At 43.5% G+C, this 16,391-nt stretch overlaps 1 protein-coding gene across 1 annotated transcript in view; it reads left to right on the top strand.

Annotated features, from left to right (window-relative positions):
• The window catches only part of OTUD7A (OTU deubiquitinase 7A), a 414,523-nt gene extending 404,374 nt beyond the window's left edge, over positions 1-10,149 (top strand). Inside the window, exons 13-15 of the mRNA XM_074236215.1 lie at positions 1,803-1,917; positions 2,277-2,361; positions 8,560-10,149. Of these exons, the coding sequence (XP_074092316.1) occupies positions 1,803-1,917; positions 2,277-2,361; positions 8,560-9,978 (1,619 nt within the window). The 3' untranslated portion in view covers positions 9,979-10,149. The remainder of the gene's footprint in view (positions 1-1,802; positions 1,918-2,276; positions 2,362-8,559) is intronic.
• Positions 10,150-16,391: the final 6,242 nt, after the last annotated feature.

Below are 16,391 nucleotides of genomic sequence, written 5' to 3'. Positions count from 1 at the left end.
CACCACCACTAGCATTTATATAGTAACTCATGTTTGCAAAGTGTAACACAAATGTTATCTCATTTTGTTCTCCTGAAAATCTTAGGATAAGTACTACTATCATTCCCATTTTCCTAATGAGGAAACCAACCAATAGAACTTTAGTGACTTGCTTAGGGTAACACAGCTAGTGAGTAAGTGAGGTGAGATTTAAACTCAGGTCTTTCAGACTCCACCTTTGGGTTCTAGCCATAGCTTCCAAGATGATTAATGGTGTCAAATGTTGGAACTAAGCAGTATTAAATGTTAATTTATGATTGCCAGAGTTGGATTAGACATGGTTCTAAGGAGATCTAAGGTACTGATTTCAAACTGATATGTATGTGATTTATTTACAAGCCTTTATGTAAATATATGTAAAATACACATATACACTTGTATGTGCACATACATATATAACCATATGTGTATGTGTGTGTGTGTATATATATATATATATATATATATATGTAGATATATGTAGATATCTACTAGAAATCCATAATTAAAAGGTTAAGAGGAAGGACCAGTAAGCAAATCTAACATTTCTGAGTCAAGGACTATGATTTAAATATCAGACTCTCAAAAATAGACAGACACAGACACACACACACACAGAGAGAGAGAGAGAGGAGTTTGAGAAGGCCATAGGTATAATAAAAGGTAATTTTGGTATTATAGGCTATATTTTAGCCTATCGCTCAGTGTATCATAGGATGCGGAAAGTCATTTCAGCCCTGGAGACTTCCCAGTAAGCAGATCCTGTTCATTCCTGGGGCTACTTCTTTGCCTAACCCTACAGGAAACTTTCTTATGCAAATAACCACTGATAATAATAACTATCATTTTATAGGCTATATTTATATAACCTTTGTATTGCAAAGTGCTTCTGCACTTATTGGTTTGGACTGGCATCCACTTTCATCCTTTTTTTAAAGCCCCCAGAGCTTCCACCTTTTAGTTTTACTCTGATTTTCCTTATGAAATGAAGAGCAAAAGTGAACAGAATTCTGATTTGATCCGTATGATTTGGATATTTACACCCCAATTACAGTGCTCTGAGAATTAAAAAAAAAAACAGAAAATATAAAGAAATAATTTTAATACAACACTTAACTTCTTTTTCCTCTTTAAGCTATAAGTAGAAGATATAGTATTGGTAAATAGGTGTCCTAAGGGGTCATGCTCTGTCATTGATGATAACTCTTAAGGGATTGTGGATAACCTGCTGTGAACTCTCTATCCCAGTGGAGAACTAACCACCAGAAAAGCTTTAGCTTCAGGGCCACATCTTTTAAAGTTGCAAACTCCCCTAGGGAAAACTAAGATTGAGGCCTTGATGTATATAACATCCATTTAGCTACATTTGAAGTTTAATAATTGTAAAAGATGTCTGGAGTCTTAACTCTGCTTAAAATGAAATCTGTGAGGGCCCTTCCCCAGCCAAATAAAAAACAAAACCAAAAAAAGTCTGCCCCTAGAAAGAAGCAGCTTTTCTTTTCCCAATATTTACAGGGGACCTGGGGAAAGGAAGAGAAGAATGTGACAGGTCTATGTCCTGTAATGGAGTTCTACTTCCTTTCTTTCTCCCACACACCTTCCTGGTGGGAAGTTCAAGGTCTCTCTACTAGATGGCCAAACCCCCTTTTCATATATCAAGTTTGTCTAAGAGAAAAAAACACCTGGTTTCCCAGTTCCACATTTTTCTATCTAATAATCTCTGAAGCATCCTTCCATATGAGCAAAATAGAATACCCCCTTTTTTCTCTTTTTCTCTCCTCTAGCGGTCATCCCTCTCACCGACTCTGAACACAAATTACTACCTTTGCACTTTGCAGTTGATCCTGGGAAGGACTGGGAATGGGGAAAAGATGACAATGATAACGCCAGATTAGCCAAGTAAGACACTGACCATTTTCCTTCAACCTGTGCAAATCTCCTTTTTCTAATGCTAAAGGGGAAGAGTGAAGTGAGGTGTGGAACCCAATTTTAGAGTGGGTAGGGGCTAAATGTCCATTCCTATTGAATCTAAGAGGGGGCCAGTGAGTGACTGTATTCTTGGGAAGCATGGAGGAGGATGTCAGACCATTTTCTCCCAACAGTTGCAGAAGGTCTTGGGTGAGAAATGGAGAGAGAGAGAGAGAGAGAGAGAGAGAGAGAGAGAGAGAGAGAGAGAGAGCTAGTGAAAATGTTTGACTTGATTTTAACATCTGACATTTTAGACTCATTTTGTGTTTTATTTTTCCCAACTTTCCCAGTTTGATACTGTCTCTAGAAGCCAAGCTGAATCTTCTGCATAGCTACATGAATGTCACCTGGATCCGTATCCCTTCTGAAACCCGGGTAAGACTCTCATCTCTGGTCAGAAACAAACATGGCCTGGTATTCTTGTTTGGAGGCAAATTGCTAAATGATAGGAAAATGAAATGCAGAAAACAGATGTAGCCCGGACTCCACTGCTCCCTCAGCTTCTTCACCTGATGATTATCCTCTCCTAGTCTGGACTTGTCCTTCTTCAGGAAACTCCCCCAAAGTGCCCTCCTCCAGAGGCCCCCTTGTTAAGAGTAGAAATTAGCAGCTCTCCTCCACATTCCCATCTTCCCACGGGGACTGCTTATCCTTCCCCCTTCTCAGATAATTTCTTACTCTCACCAGAGATTAGGAGGAGGAGGAGGAAAAAGGAGCTGCATTTTTTCTAATGAATGGAAGATTTTCTTTTTTAAAGAGCATATAAGAAAGATGCTATCCATCTTGTTGTCTTCTTTTCCTGTGATTAGGGTATGAATTAGGTCAAAAAGCCCCTGCTTTTGTGAGTTTTTGAGTTTCTGTTTGTGTGTGTGTGTGTGTGTGTGTGTGTGTGTATTGACTAAGGGGGAGGAGGGCTGGATTTCTTTTTATTTTTTTAAATATGGAGAGAGGAAAAACATGCTTGCTCAGAAAACAGGCTTTAGACAAGTTACAACGTAGAAATACCTCTCTGCCAAGATCAGAACATGCTGTGCTCCCTTGTAGAAGAATTAATTATAAGCTTTGTGTGTTTATGTGAATAATGGGGAATGGAAGCGGGGGTGGAGGGGGTAGGAATGAAAGACAAAATCTATGAATTTCTTCCTTCTCCCGGTAGGTGGCACTTTCTTCCTACATGTAACCAGGTCAGTGATGTGAAAAAGATAGTCATCAGGAGTCGGGAATAAAAGTATGGCCTTAGGCTGTCTTGGGGGAAGTCATCCTATACCCATCCCTTTCTGGTTGGCCCAGTCTGTAGGCTGAGTTGGGGGCTTCTGTTTTAGCCCTGCCTTGACAATTCTTAGCGCCATTCACTTTAAGGAGATGACTTAGTTGCCATTTTGTAATTTGATTAGTGGAGTCTGAGGGAGAATGATGGCAGTGTTTTTCAAATTTAGTTTGGCATAGTAGACAGTAAGGAAAATGAAGCTGGAGTCTTGTGGTGTTCTCTGTGACCTTGGACAAGTCTCTTCCCTCCTGGGCCTCATAATTAAAATAAGGGAAATCAGATGAAATTATTTCCAAGGTTCCTCAAAGGACAACTTAGGCTCTCATCTTTTCTTTCAATTCCTTAGATTTCAATTTGTTTTTCCTCTCTAGTCTCAGACTTGGTTTACTCTAAGTGCCTTCTGTAAGATTTTTTTAAAGTGTTTGCAAGGGGTTAAGTGACTTGCCCACAGTCACACAGCTAGGTAATAAAGTGTCTAGGGCAGAATTTGAACTCAGGTGCTCCTGACTCCAAGGCTGCTATTCTCTATCTACCACGCCACCTAGCTTCCCTGTTTTAATGCTCATGTCTTGGCATCTTGGAGGTGGTAGAAATGTTGTGAAGTGAGGATGAGGAGGGTTAGTCTAAAACTGTGGGTTAGACTCCACATCCCATATTGCCCAACCTAGCTGTTTAAGCATAGTCCAGTGGAAAGATTACATGGTTTGAAGTCATAGTATCAAGGTTGATACCCTGATACCCTGGCTCTACCATTGGACATCTATGTAATCTTGGGTTAGTCATTTAACTGAAAAATAAAAACAAACAAAAAATATAAAACAAAGCTTCAATTATCTCATCTATAAAATGAAGAGATTGAACTATAGGACTTTTAAATTACCTATCCAGCTCTGTATCTTTGGGTTTAGGAATCCTTAAGAGGGAGGAAATGGGCCTACCTCCTACCACATTGCAATCTCAGCCTGAAAAGGTCCTAGAGGAAGCCACCAGGTGTCATGAGTTCTTTTAATGAGTAGTTAATGCAGAGTGACCCATCCTTTACTCCTTAAGACTATCACACTGAAGCTAATTTTTGGCTTCTTCCTACTTCCAACTTCAAGATCTATTTGCTCTACTTAAAACTTAGCATCTCCTTTCCTTGAGCCTTTCTTTGTTGTGGAATATGTCCTGTGACCCTGACCCTCAGAATCTTTTATTAAGCTATACAGTAGACATAGCGTCAGACTTATATTTCCAAGTTGAATGACCCCTGAGCAAGTCATTTAAACCCCCTGTAATGTGTTTCCTCATCTGTAAAATGGAGATAATAATGGTGGCTACCTCACACAATTGAGATAACTTATGTAAAGCTCTTTGTTGGCTTTAAAGCACTATAAAAATGTTAACTATTGCTATTATTGAATTTTTATTATTAAATTAATTTAAAATTTAAGGAAAATTAATAATTAATAATTTCTAAATAGATGCTAATTTAAGGTGCCAGATTTCCAGCAATAATTGTAATAAGAGACACCAAAAGATCAAATAGTCAGTGATTGAACCAAATGAGTGATTATTTAATGGTAAACTTTCTGGTACAATTCGAGGTAAGAGGCAAGATTTTTTTTTTTGTGCTAGGGTTTTAGCTAAGGTTTTTACCTTTAAACTACATCTTCCTGCCCTTAAAATCAGTCCTATGAATATAGCTTATATTTTTTTGGTTACTTCATAGTGCCCTTCAAGCTTGAAGTTCTTCCTCAATCTCTAGTTATTAAACCCTTTCTACTTCCCCAGATCTTTTTGGATCACTCCTAACAAATGACTCCTTCCTCTAAATTCTTCTACTCCTTTTACCACCACCACTACTACTGACACTTTTCCTATACTAGTTATCTTCTCTATAAGTGTATGCCTTGCATAGTGGATATAGTACTGGCCCTGGAGTCAGGATGACTTGAGTTCAAATCTGGTCATAGACACTTAATAATTAGCTAGTTTTGTGGCCTTGGGCAAGTCATTTAACCTCATTGCCTTGCAAAAACAAAAACTAAAAAAAAAGGTGTATGCCTTCTCTCCCCACTTGTAATAAGTACTTTGAGCAGAGAGAATATATCTCTAAATTTGTTAGTACCTACTCTGACTTGTCTTCTGGAAGTGCTTAAGAAACTTTGTTGCATGGATGGAAAAGTGGATGGATGGATGGATGAGCTGGATGGATGGATGGATAGATGAACTGGATGGATGGCTGGATGGATGGATGGCTGGATGGATAGATGAGCTGGATGGATAGATGAGCTGTATGGATGGAGGATGGATATATGCATGGATGGATGGATGAGCTGGATGGATGGAGGAAGGATGGATGGATGGATAGATGAACTGGATGGATGGATGGACAGATGAGCTGGATGGATGGAGGATGGATGGATGGATGGATAGATGAGCTGGATGGATAGATGAACTGGTTGGATAGATCGATGGATGGATGGATGGATAGATGAGCTGGATGGATGGATGAACTAGATGGATGGATGGATACATAGATGAGCTGGATGGATGGATGGATGTCGATGGATGGATGGATGGATTAATGGATGTCAATGGATGGATGGATGGATGGATGGATGGATGGATGGATGGATGGATTGGATGGATAGATGTGCTGGGTGGATAGATGAGTTGGATGGGTAGATGAACTGGATGGATGGATGGATGGACGGATGGATGGATGAGCTGGATGCATGGATGAGCTGGATGGATGGATGGATGGATGAATGGATGAGCTGGATAGAAGGATGGATGGATGAGCTGGATGGATGGATGGATGGATGGATGGATGAATTGGATGGATGGATAGATGAGCTGGATGGATGGATGATGGATGGATGGATGGATGGATGAGATGGATGGATGAACTGGATGGATGGATGGATAGATGAACTGGATGGATGGCTGGATGGATAGATGAGCTGGATGGATGGATGGATGGATGGATGGATAGATGAGCTGGATGGATGGATAGATGAGCTGGATGGATGGATGGATAGATGAGCTGAATGGATGGATGAATTGGATGGATGGATGGATAGATGAGCTGGATGGATGTATTAACTGGATGGATGGATGGATGAATAGATGAACTGCATGGATGGATGGATGGATAGATGAGCTGGATGGATGGATGGATGAGCTGGATGGATGGATGGATGGATGGATGAGCTGGATGGATGGATGGATGGATGAGCTGGATGGATGGATGGATGGATGGATGGATGGATGGATGGATGGATGGATGGATGAGCTGGATGGATGGATAGATAAGCTGGATGGATGGATGGAAGGATAGATGTGCTGGGTGGATAGATGAGCTGGATGGATAGATGAACTGGATGAATAGATGGATGGATGGATGGATGGATGGATGGATGGATGAGCTGGATGGATGGATGAATTGGATGGATGGATGGATGAGCTGGATGGATGTATGTATGTATGGATGAGCTGGATGGATGGACAGATGGATGGATGAGCTGGATGGATGGATGGATAGATGAACTGGATGGATGGATGGATGGATAGATGAGCTGGATGGATGGATGGATGGATGGATGGATGGATGGATGGATGAGGATGGATGGATGGATGGATGGATGGATGGATGGATGGATGGATAGATGAGTTGGATGGATGGATGGATGAACTGGATGGATGGATGGATGAGCTGGATGGATGGATAGATGAGCTGGATGGATGGATGGATAGATGAGCTGAATGGATGGATGAATTGGATGGATGGATGGATGAATGGATAGACAGATGAACTGGATGGATGGATGGATGGATGGATGGATAGATAAACTGCATGGATGGCTGGATGGATAGATGAGCTGGATGGATGGATGGATGGATGGATGGATGGATGGATGGATGAGCTGAATGGATGGATGGATGGATAGATGAACTGGATGAATAGATGAACTGGATGGATGGATGGATGGATGGATCGATAGATGAGTTGCATGGATGGATGAACTGGATGGATGGATATGATGAATGGATGGATGGATGGATGGATGGATAGATGGATGGATGCATGGATGGATGCATGGATGGATGAATGAGCTGGATGGATGGATAGATGAGCTGGATGGATGGATGGAAGGATACATGTGCTGGGTGGATAGATGAGCTGGATGGATAGATGAACTGGATGAATAGATGGATGGATGGATGGATAGATGAGCTGCATGGATGGATGAATTGGATGGATGGATAGATGAGCTGGATGGATGGATGGAAGGATAGATGCACTGGGTGGATAGATGAGTTGCATGGATGGATGAACTGGATGGATGGATAGATGAGCTGGATGGATGGATGGATGGATAGATAAGCTGGATGGATGGATGAACTGGATGCATGGATGAACTGGATGGATGGGTGGATGGATGGATGGATGGATAGATGAGCTGGATGGATAGATAGATGAGCTGGATGGATGAATGGATGGATGGGTGGATGGATTGATGAATAAGGTGGATCAAAGAGAATAAATACTAGATAATTGAAGTTGGAAAATGTGAGTTCAAATTTTGAGTCTGCTCATTCTTTCCTCTAGGACTTGTACAAATCTCTAGTCTCCAGTTTCTTCCTCTGTAAAATGAGGTGGAGGGGAGATCTTCCAGTTCAAATTCATTCTACAATCCTGCACCTGTATTTAAAATCATGAGTTTTTCTTGTCCGGGTTTTTTTTTTGGGGGGGGGGGGGACAAAAAGCAGTTTGAGTTATGTTTGTAGGCATAATATGGGGGTGGCTAGGTGGTGTGGTAGCTAGAGCACCAGCCCTGGAGTCAGGAGGACCTGAGTTCAAATTTAGCCTCAGATGATACTTCATTACCTAACTGTGTGGCCTTGGGCAAGCCACTTACCCCATGGCTCTCTAACGTGATGCAGTGATTACCCTCCAGAGTCTCGGCTATCTGAGGGTCACCCCCACAGACGCCACTCCCTTGGCCCGCCCCATGCCCCCACAGAAAGCCCAAGTCTGCTGTGTTTCCGGGCGCCCTCCTTGTTGACTTCACCAAGGAAGAAGAGTCGCCCGGGCTCGTGTTCAGAGGTGCTGGCACAGGTCTCCGGGGGCATTAGTATAGACGGCTCTGGCGGTGCCTTTGTTGCTGCCAAGCTCCTGCCCCCCAGGAGGGACGGCCGAAGCAGTCCGCCGGGCCTGGGGGCAGAGTCCCAGGGAGACGGGGGGTGTGGTTGTTTCTGAGGCTAGCCCCCCCCCAGGGTCCTCCCGGGTCTCACGGCTCCTCCTTGTTCCCCTTCAGGCTCCGCTGGCCCAGCCCGAGTCCCCCACGGCGTCGGCGGGGGAGGACGTGCAGTCCCTGGCCGACTCGCTGGACTCGGACCGGGACTCCGTCTGCAGCAACTCCAACAGCAATAACGGCAAGAACGGCAAGGACAAGGACAAGGAGCGGCCGAGGAAGGACAAGGACCGGACCCGGGCCGACTCCGTGGCCAACAAGCTGGGGAGCCTCAGCAAGAGCCTGGGCATCAAGCTCAAGAAGAACATGGGGGGCCTCGGGGGGCTGGTGCACGGCAAGATGGGCCGCGCCAGCGCGGGCAACGGCAAGGGCGAGGGCGGCGGCGGCGCCGAGCGGCCCAAGGAGAAGAAGGCCAAGGCCCGCAAGGGCAGCAAGGAGGAGGCGCAGTCGGCCGGCACCTCGCCCTCCGAGAAGAGCACGCCGTCCCCCACCGAGCGGGCCGGCGCCTCCCCGGCCGAGAAGCCCCCCCGGGCGCTGGCGGACCCCTGGAAGTACAGCACCGACGTGAAGCTGAGCCTCAACATCCTGCGGGCCGCCATGCAGGGCGAGCGCAAGTTCATCTTCGCCGGGCTGCTGCTCACCAGCCACCGCCACCAGTTCCACGAGGAGATGATCGGCTACTACCTGAGCAGCGCGCAGGAGCGCTTCAGCGCCGAGCAGGAGCAGAAGCGCCGGGAGGCCGACAAGAAGGCCGCGCCGGCCGCCGCCGCGCGCAAGCCGGAGCCCGAGGCCTTCGGCAAGGAGAGGCCGGAGCCGGCCCCGGACGCGGCGGCCCCGGGCTCGCCCCAAAGCCATACGACTCAGCTGGTGTTGAAGTTCAGAGACCGGCCGGGCGCGGGCGGCCCCGGCCCCGGCCCCGGCCCCGCGGGCGCCGTCCCCTCCCCGCCCGGCCCCAGGCCCGGGCCGGGCCCCGTCTCTGCCCACTACAGCCATACGCCGCCCGTGCAGCGGCAGAGCGTGATCCACCTGCGCGACGCGCCGGCCCCGGGCCGCGGCTGCCCGGACGATGCCTACCGGCCGGCCGTGGGCGCGCTCAAGACCTGCGCCACCTACCCGCAGCAGAACCGCTCGCTGTCCTCGCAGAGCTACAGCCCGGCGCGGCCGGCCGGCATCCGCACGGTCAACACGGTGGAGTCGCTGACGTGCGCCCTGCCCGCCGCCGCCGAGCCCAAGTCGCAGACCTACAGCGACGGCTTCGAGGCGGCCGAGGCCCGCGAGCGCCTGGAGTACGCCGACGAGGAGGCGCCGCGGCCGCGGCCGGGCGGCGACAAGGGCCGGGGCCGGGGCTCGGGGCCGCAGAACCGCTGCCAGAAAGAGCACTGCTCCTTCTACGGCCGCCCCGAGACTGACCACTACTGCTCCTACTGCTACCGGGAGGAGCTGCGGCGCCGGGAGCGGGAGGCCCGCGGCCACCGCCACTGAGGCCGGCCCGCCGCCCGCCGTCTTTACTTTCTTTTGTGTTTCCCCTGAAAATGGCGGAGGGAAGCGCCAGCCCCTCCCCACGGGAGTGGCAGCCGCTGTGGGCCTGGGGCTTCTCTTGGGGGGAGAGCCCAGAAATCAGAGATGAATTTATCATAAAGAATTTATTTTCCATTTTGTCAGTGTCTTTTTTTACACGCCCCGGTCAGCTGAAAGGTTGTTTACCCCTTTTTTTAGTTTTTATTTTTGTCAGTGCTGTGTCTATGTGTGGTCAGAAATCACTAATGGTGCCTGAACTTACACTGATGTCACTCAGGTAGTAGAAGGATGGGGGGGGTCATCACACTGGGGGTGCGATGACGCGGTAGGAAAGCATCTGCCTCATACACGTTGAAGATCCAATAGCCATCAGGAGAAGCTTTGTGTTCCTCAAGAAAAACAAACCCCACAGCCCTTTGTTTTGAGAAGGGGATCATTTTTCGTACTTTTTTTTTTCCTTAAAGATTAAAAAACCACGGGGACTGACACCTTCCGCAGTGGTTGGCGTTTGTACGAATTCAATTAGCCACGCATCATGTAGAAACAAAATGTGAAGAGAAGGTCCGGGTGGGTAGCTCTGCGGGGTACGTCTAAGCAGAGGGGTTTGTTTTGTTGTTTCCACCTCCCGCTCCCTCCCTCACTCACTCCGATTGGGTGGGGAGGAGGCCAGAAAGGTCTTTTTTGACTTTTTTTTTCCCCCCCAATATTGTAATCATTGTCATCGACCCTTTAGGAGCAGAAGGCTTCATCTCATAAGCAAACCCCTCTTCCCATGTTCATCCGTCTAGAGGCGACATTGACACTGCCATCAAAAGTAGCCCAGTTCTCTCTAAAATGGGTACACTATAACCTACCTCACAGGGCTGTTGTGAGGTTTCTGTTCAAGTCTGTCAGCTGCTTGGAGAGCCTCAGATGACAGGAGCTATTGAAGAGGGAACCAGGAGGAAATTCCTGCCATTCACCACAGAGGCAGGTGGGATGCATGAAGGAATGATCAATGAACTCATCCTGATGCATGAGCAAAATGAGACCAGTCCACACAGATTTTTAATTTGACCACCTTTTTTTAATGGACTTTTGATCACGGGCATGTGGAAAACTTACATAGCCAAGGGTGCGGCAGATGATAGGTCAGGGAGCTATTTTTGCTTGGTCCACTTGGGAGCTCACTAGGGAGAGTGGTTTTGAGAGGTTGAGAGAGTTCTGAACCTGCACCCATTCACAGGAGAAATTGGATGAAGTAGGGGATGAGGGAGACATATTCCCCCCTCTAGAGTTCTGTGCTGAATCGATAGAACCAACACCAGATATTACAGATCCCGTAACAGTTTTTGACCATAGGATGATGAGACCGAGACTGAAACTCATTAAATTTCCCCTTTTCTTGTGTGGTGCCTCCCATAGGAAACATAAATTTCTCAAAAGTGTATCCTTAGCAACCCCTTTTTGTACAGCAATACCCATCGTCCTTTCATGGGTTACCTCTAGTGATGACAGTTCTTTGACAAGGAAATGGCTAACATCAAAACTGGCCATTCCAGTCAAATTTTAGAACCCATTGGTTTCTGAGGAATTAGAAACAAGGGACCGAAACCTCAATGACAAAAGAAAAATTAAAAGTACTCTTAAGAGCCTTAGAATAGCATTTGATTCCTCCTTGACAGCTGCTTCTGTGTGAGGTCAAGACAATATTAAAACCTCAGAAAAAAAATGACAGGTAGAGCTGTCTCTTAATTTGAGCCAACTGCTTCACAACTGGAGAAGATGCTAAGAAGGAACACTAACAGCAAAAAAACACAAAAACAAAAACAAAAAACAACAAAAAAAGCGATACCTTTTTTACTTGTTTTAAGTATTACAATAGAGTAATTCCTGTGAGTGATTAATTTTTTTATTCTGCGGCATGTGAGGTTTTCTGCAAGTTATTGGAGTTTTACATGAACAATTCCTTGAGTCAAAATTCTTTAGTAAATAGAAAAAACTTTACTGGAAATTTTTTGAAAATTTTAATTTTCATGCTGAACAATACTTTGGATGTGTAATAATAATGCATATGTTTCTCCTATTACAATTTTTTGTTACCCAAAAGAAGAAAAAAATATTTTTTTCTTTGTTTTTTAAACTCTTGTAAGGGTTTTCCAGCAGCTCTTTGGATTTATCTCATCTATTCAGGCCAGAACTATCGCCCTGTGGCCCAAGTGTACCACATTAAGGAAAATGGTTGCTTCGTTTGTAGAATCCAGACATAGACACAGATAAAACAAACATATGGAACATATGGCTGCTCCTTCTAACAAGATTAAATACAAATTTGACAGCTAACTTTAATGATGCTCAAATACACATCCAGAAATGGATAGGAGCCTCACAGGCACCCCAGGGGGCAATGAGAGCATCAAAGTCAATGTTTCTAGTTTTCTAATTGTACAGTCCTTCTGCCTGTCAAATTTTTCAAAGACAAAACTTGCTATGCAAATGTTTTACCTTTCTCATGCACTCTGTCTGGTTTAAACACAAACACAATCCCCTTTTTCCAACCCCCCCCCCCCCAAGGCCCATCATAAATAGGAAATTCTAAATTCTATGTGGAGTAATTAATTCTGTCACTTCTAATAGAGTGTGACAGCCTAGTCTTTTCCCTTGAAATAAAAAAAAGAATCTCACCCCTACCCCAATGCCACCATTGATGTATTGAAAAATAGTCTGCAGTCTTTTTAAAAAAAGACTTTAGATGGAATTTTAACTCTACTCCCTAGCTAAGATTTTAGACCTGCCTCACCATAAAAATGTTCTGTGTGTCCAAGACAACATGGCCTTATCAGGCCAGCATACTCATCATGCATGGTATAGGCCTTGATGGCACCAATCAAGCCCAGACATTGGCACTTAATTAAAGCTTGCTGATTGAGTCATTCATTTCACTTTATAAAATAGTTGCATCCTTTGTCCTTTTTCTTGAGAGCCATCATTCCAACAGTATTTGCAAAAAAAAAAAACCCAACTATTTTTATATTATAATTTAATAATCCCAGACACCAATATGTTGTTGCATGCTGCATAAAAGACTGACCAGGTTTCTCTGACTAAATTATCATGGATATCATGCTGAATGTGAACCAGTAAAAAAAAGAATTAGTTCATTGCTACAAGATGCATTTTAGAATGCATAATCATTTTTTTAGAAAAGTGCCAGTGTGATATGGTGGAAAGATTATTGACTTGGGAGTTGGTAGAGCTGAGTTTGAGTTCTGACTGACTAACTGAGTGACACTGGGCAAGTCATTAATTAACCTTTTTGGCTCCGGTTTCCTCATCAGCCAAAATGAGGGGGTTGGACTAGATGACATTGCTTTAAGATTCTATATATTTACTTTTGGAAGTAAAAAAGGGGGGGGGGGAGGTAACAAAGAGGATTATAAATAGTAAAGGAATATTTTTTTCCTAGAAAACTAATAAGTATCATTAGGAAGAAGAACCTTTTCCAGAGGAACTGCCATATTTAGATGATCAAAGCCCCAGACCTGGGAGCAAATGATTGTAGGTGGTCCACATGGTTGCTTTAACTCTTTTATTTGGTGTCCTAACTGATGTGAAAACAAGATTCAAAGAGGCTTATCAAATATTCATAAAACACAATGGAAGCTGTTTCAGTAATTTTCTTAACATTTATTTGCACACTTATTGCCTGTGTATATGATTAAAACAAAAAGAAAGGTCTATTGTTAAAAGAAGGTGTTTGTGAGTATATTCTGTTTGTAGATTTCAGGCTGTATTATGTTGACATTTTACAAGCCAAGTTTAAATTGTAATAGAGAAATTATTTTTATATTATTTTCAAAATATGCCACAGAGCAATATTTTGCGCCTTTATTATAAACAGGGTTGTCACATTAGTGGGGTAACTTGAGAATTCTTATGTAGACATTTAATCAGGAGAAGAATGCTATTTTTGTGTATGTGACCTGAATTGCCTATTGAAAAGTGGAACATGCAAATGTCCTTCATTGAAAAGTTTGATTTTGTTTTCAGTTGGTGGAGTTTTGTCCTTATTTTTCCCTTGTAACAAGCAGCTTCAGAATCCTTAAATTATCGTGGAGTTTTTGTTATCTAAATACATGTTACGTCCCAGATGGCTTTAACTGAAATTCAGAACAATTTGAATCCATACATGTCATTTCCAAAAGTGGATTTACAATTTGCAATGACTTTCTGTCAGAAGGGTCATGAATTTTTAAGTGCACCATTTCCTCTCCCCACTCCCCAAAAAATATCTGGGAAAAATAAATCACAGTAGGGAGTTGAATTCTTAACCTTCCCTTACTTCTTCCAAGACTTTTGGGAAAATGGCTATTCAGCCACACAACCTGGAAACCTGACTTGTTTTAAAATCTCATTTAGGATCCATGAGCAAACTTCACTAAAATCAAATGTGCCCACAAAAATATATTTCCTGTGATTAAGGAACTAAAGAGACTTGTATGATTAACAGTGGATAAATTGCAAGAAAAAAAAATCTCACCTATTCTTCTGGAAAGCTGGGAAATCCTCATTTGTGTGTTAACCACCAGAGGGAAAGTTATGACTATGTATTGCATGTATTTGCATCTTTATCTATGTCTTTTTTTTTCTTTGTTCTGCTGTGGTTCATGTAGATTATGTTCATAGAAACCATATAATACTACAAGTGATTGAAGGGAAAATAAGAGCATTTTCCTAGATAAAGACCTTAGCCAACTCAAACATTTATCAGTCTACTTTTTAACCCTCATCATTACTTCTTGCTCCAGTATTTGATGTTCCCCCTTTTAGGGGAACTTGGACCTATTGAAAAATGAACTTGTAGGCCCAAGTCACAGGATGTTTTTCATCTCCAGGGACTATATGTGTATATATATATATATATATATATATATATATATATATATATATATATATATATATTTATATATATATATTCCAAGGACAAATAAATGGCTGATGTTCATACACACTGTGGAAGGTCCAAGGCAGTTAGCAGCCAGCCAATTCCAAACAGCCTTAAACTTGTGACTCCCTGGGGACTGGGAGTCACTGAACTAGATACAGCCTCTAGTCCCCACCTCCTCCTGTAATCATGGCTGTAAATACTTCTAATTGCCCCAATTGTGTGTTGCTCTGCCGGCTTTTGTTCTGTCTTTTGCTAAAAAGCTTTGAAGGTCTCTTAGACCAGTGTAGCCCTTCTGGTAAGTTATGCTTATCCATAGAATGCACACACACACACACACACACACACACACACACACACACACACACACGGTATTAGGAAAGGGAGCCCAAGCATTTAAATCAAAGTTCCCCATAACCCTGACCAAGAATGTTTATCAATGTATCTGTAAGCAGTGGGAGAAGGAGGCGATCCTCCTGCAAAAACTTAGACTATCAGTTGTTTAATGGTATATAACCAGACATTGAGTTCCTTTTTAGCCCATACTGGGGTGAAATAGTTCATCAGACATAGTAATAATCTGTTTTCAGAAGGGGTTTTATGGTGGTCATCAACAACCAATATCAAAACATTCTTGAAGGTCCAAGGCCAGTAGCAACTATTCTTGGTCTTCCTCAGTATTTCATTTTCTCCTCCCATTTTATGGGGAGTGTATAGGCTACCCTAAGCCCGCTCAGATGCAACTGCTGCCTGTTGGCCTTTCCTCTCTTCTTTCACATCAGGATAATGCTTTCAGGTGCAGGAGCTTTTCAGAAGCTACTGCCCCTTCCAATGCCAAGGAATTCATCTTTTTATTGTCTCTTGCAAAAATAATTGGGAGATATTTTCATTTTTTTTAAATTTTGCTGTCTGCTTCAACCAAATCAAAATACAAACCATAAATCTATATATATGGAAGCAGTGCATTATACTGATAATGTCACCATTTAAAAAAAATTCCCTTTGGGAGAGTGCCTCAAGGAACTTTATAAATATACCTGCTGTTAATGATAAAACTCGGTCCATTCTGCAAAAACCAAGGCATACAAATAAAATTTCAACCCAGTTTTTCACTGTCTGTCCAAGACATCAACTAACTTAGTGAGGAAAAATCAATCAATTCAATTATTTCAGGCTGTCAACATAATTTAAAAAAAATTGACAGGAAAGGAAAGCAGAGCCCTTAAGATGCCTGAAAAAGGGAATTTCAGCATCAGTCCCAACCACTGAGTGCACTCCTATCACCATTTAAATCAAGCAAACTAGTTGAATTCCATCTCTCCACCTGCCTCCTTACACCAAGTCATGTTCTAGAATATGTATCTGACTGTCATAGATAACTAACAGTTATGGCAATATAAATGTGGTCAATATTTGTACTTTGCTCTAATGGATCATTCCATAAATGTTGACT

This window comes from Macrotis lagotis, chromosome 4, assembly GCF_037893015.1.
Source record: "Macrotis lagotis isolate mMagLag1 chromosome 4, bilby.v1.9.chrom.fasta, whole genome shotgun sequence".
Lineage (NCBI taxonomy): Eukaryota > Metazoa > Chordata > Mammalia > Peramelemorphia > Peramelidae > Macrotis > Macrotis lagotis.
The sequence above is the reverse complement of the archived record's forward strand: the minus strand, read 5'-3'. Positions and strand labels throughout refer to the sequence as shown.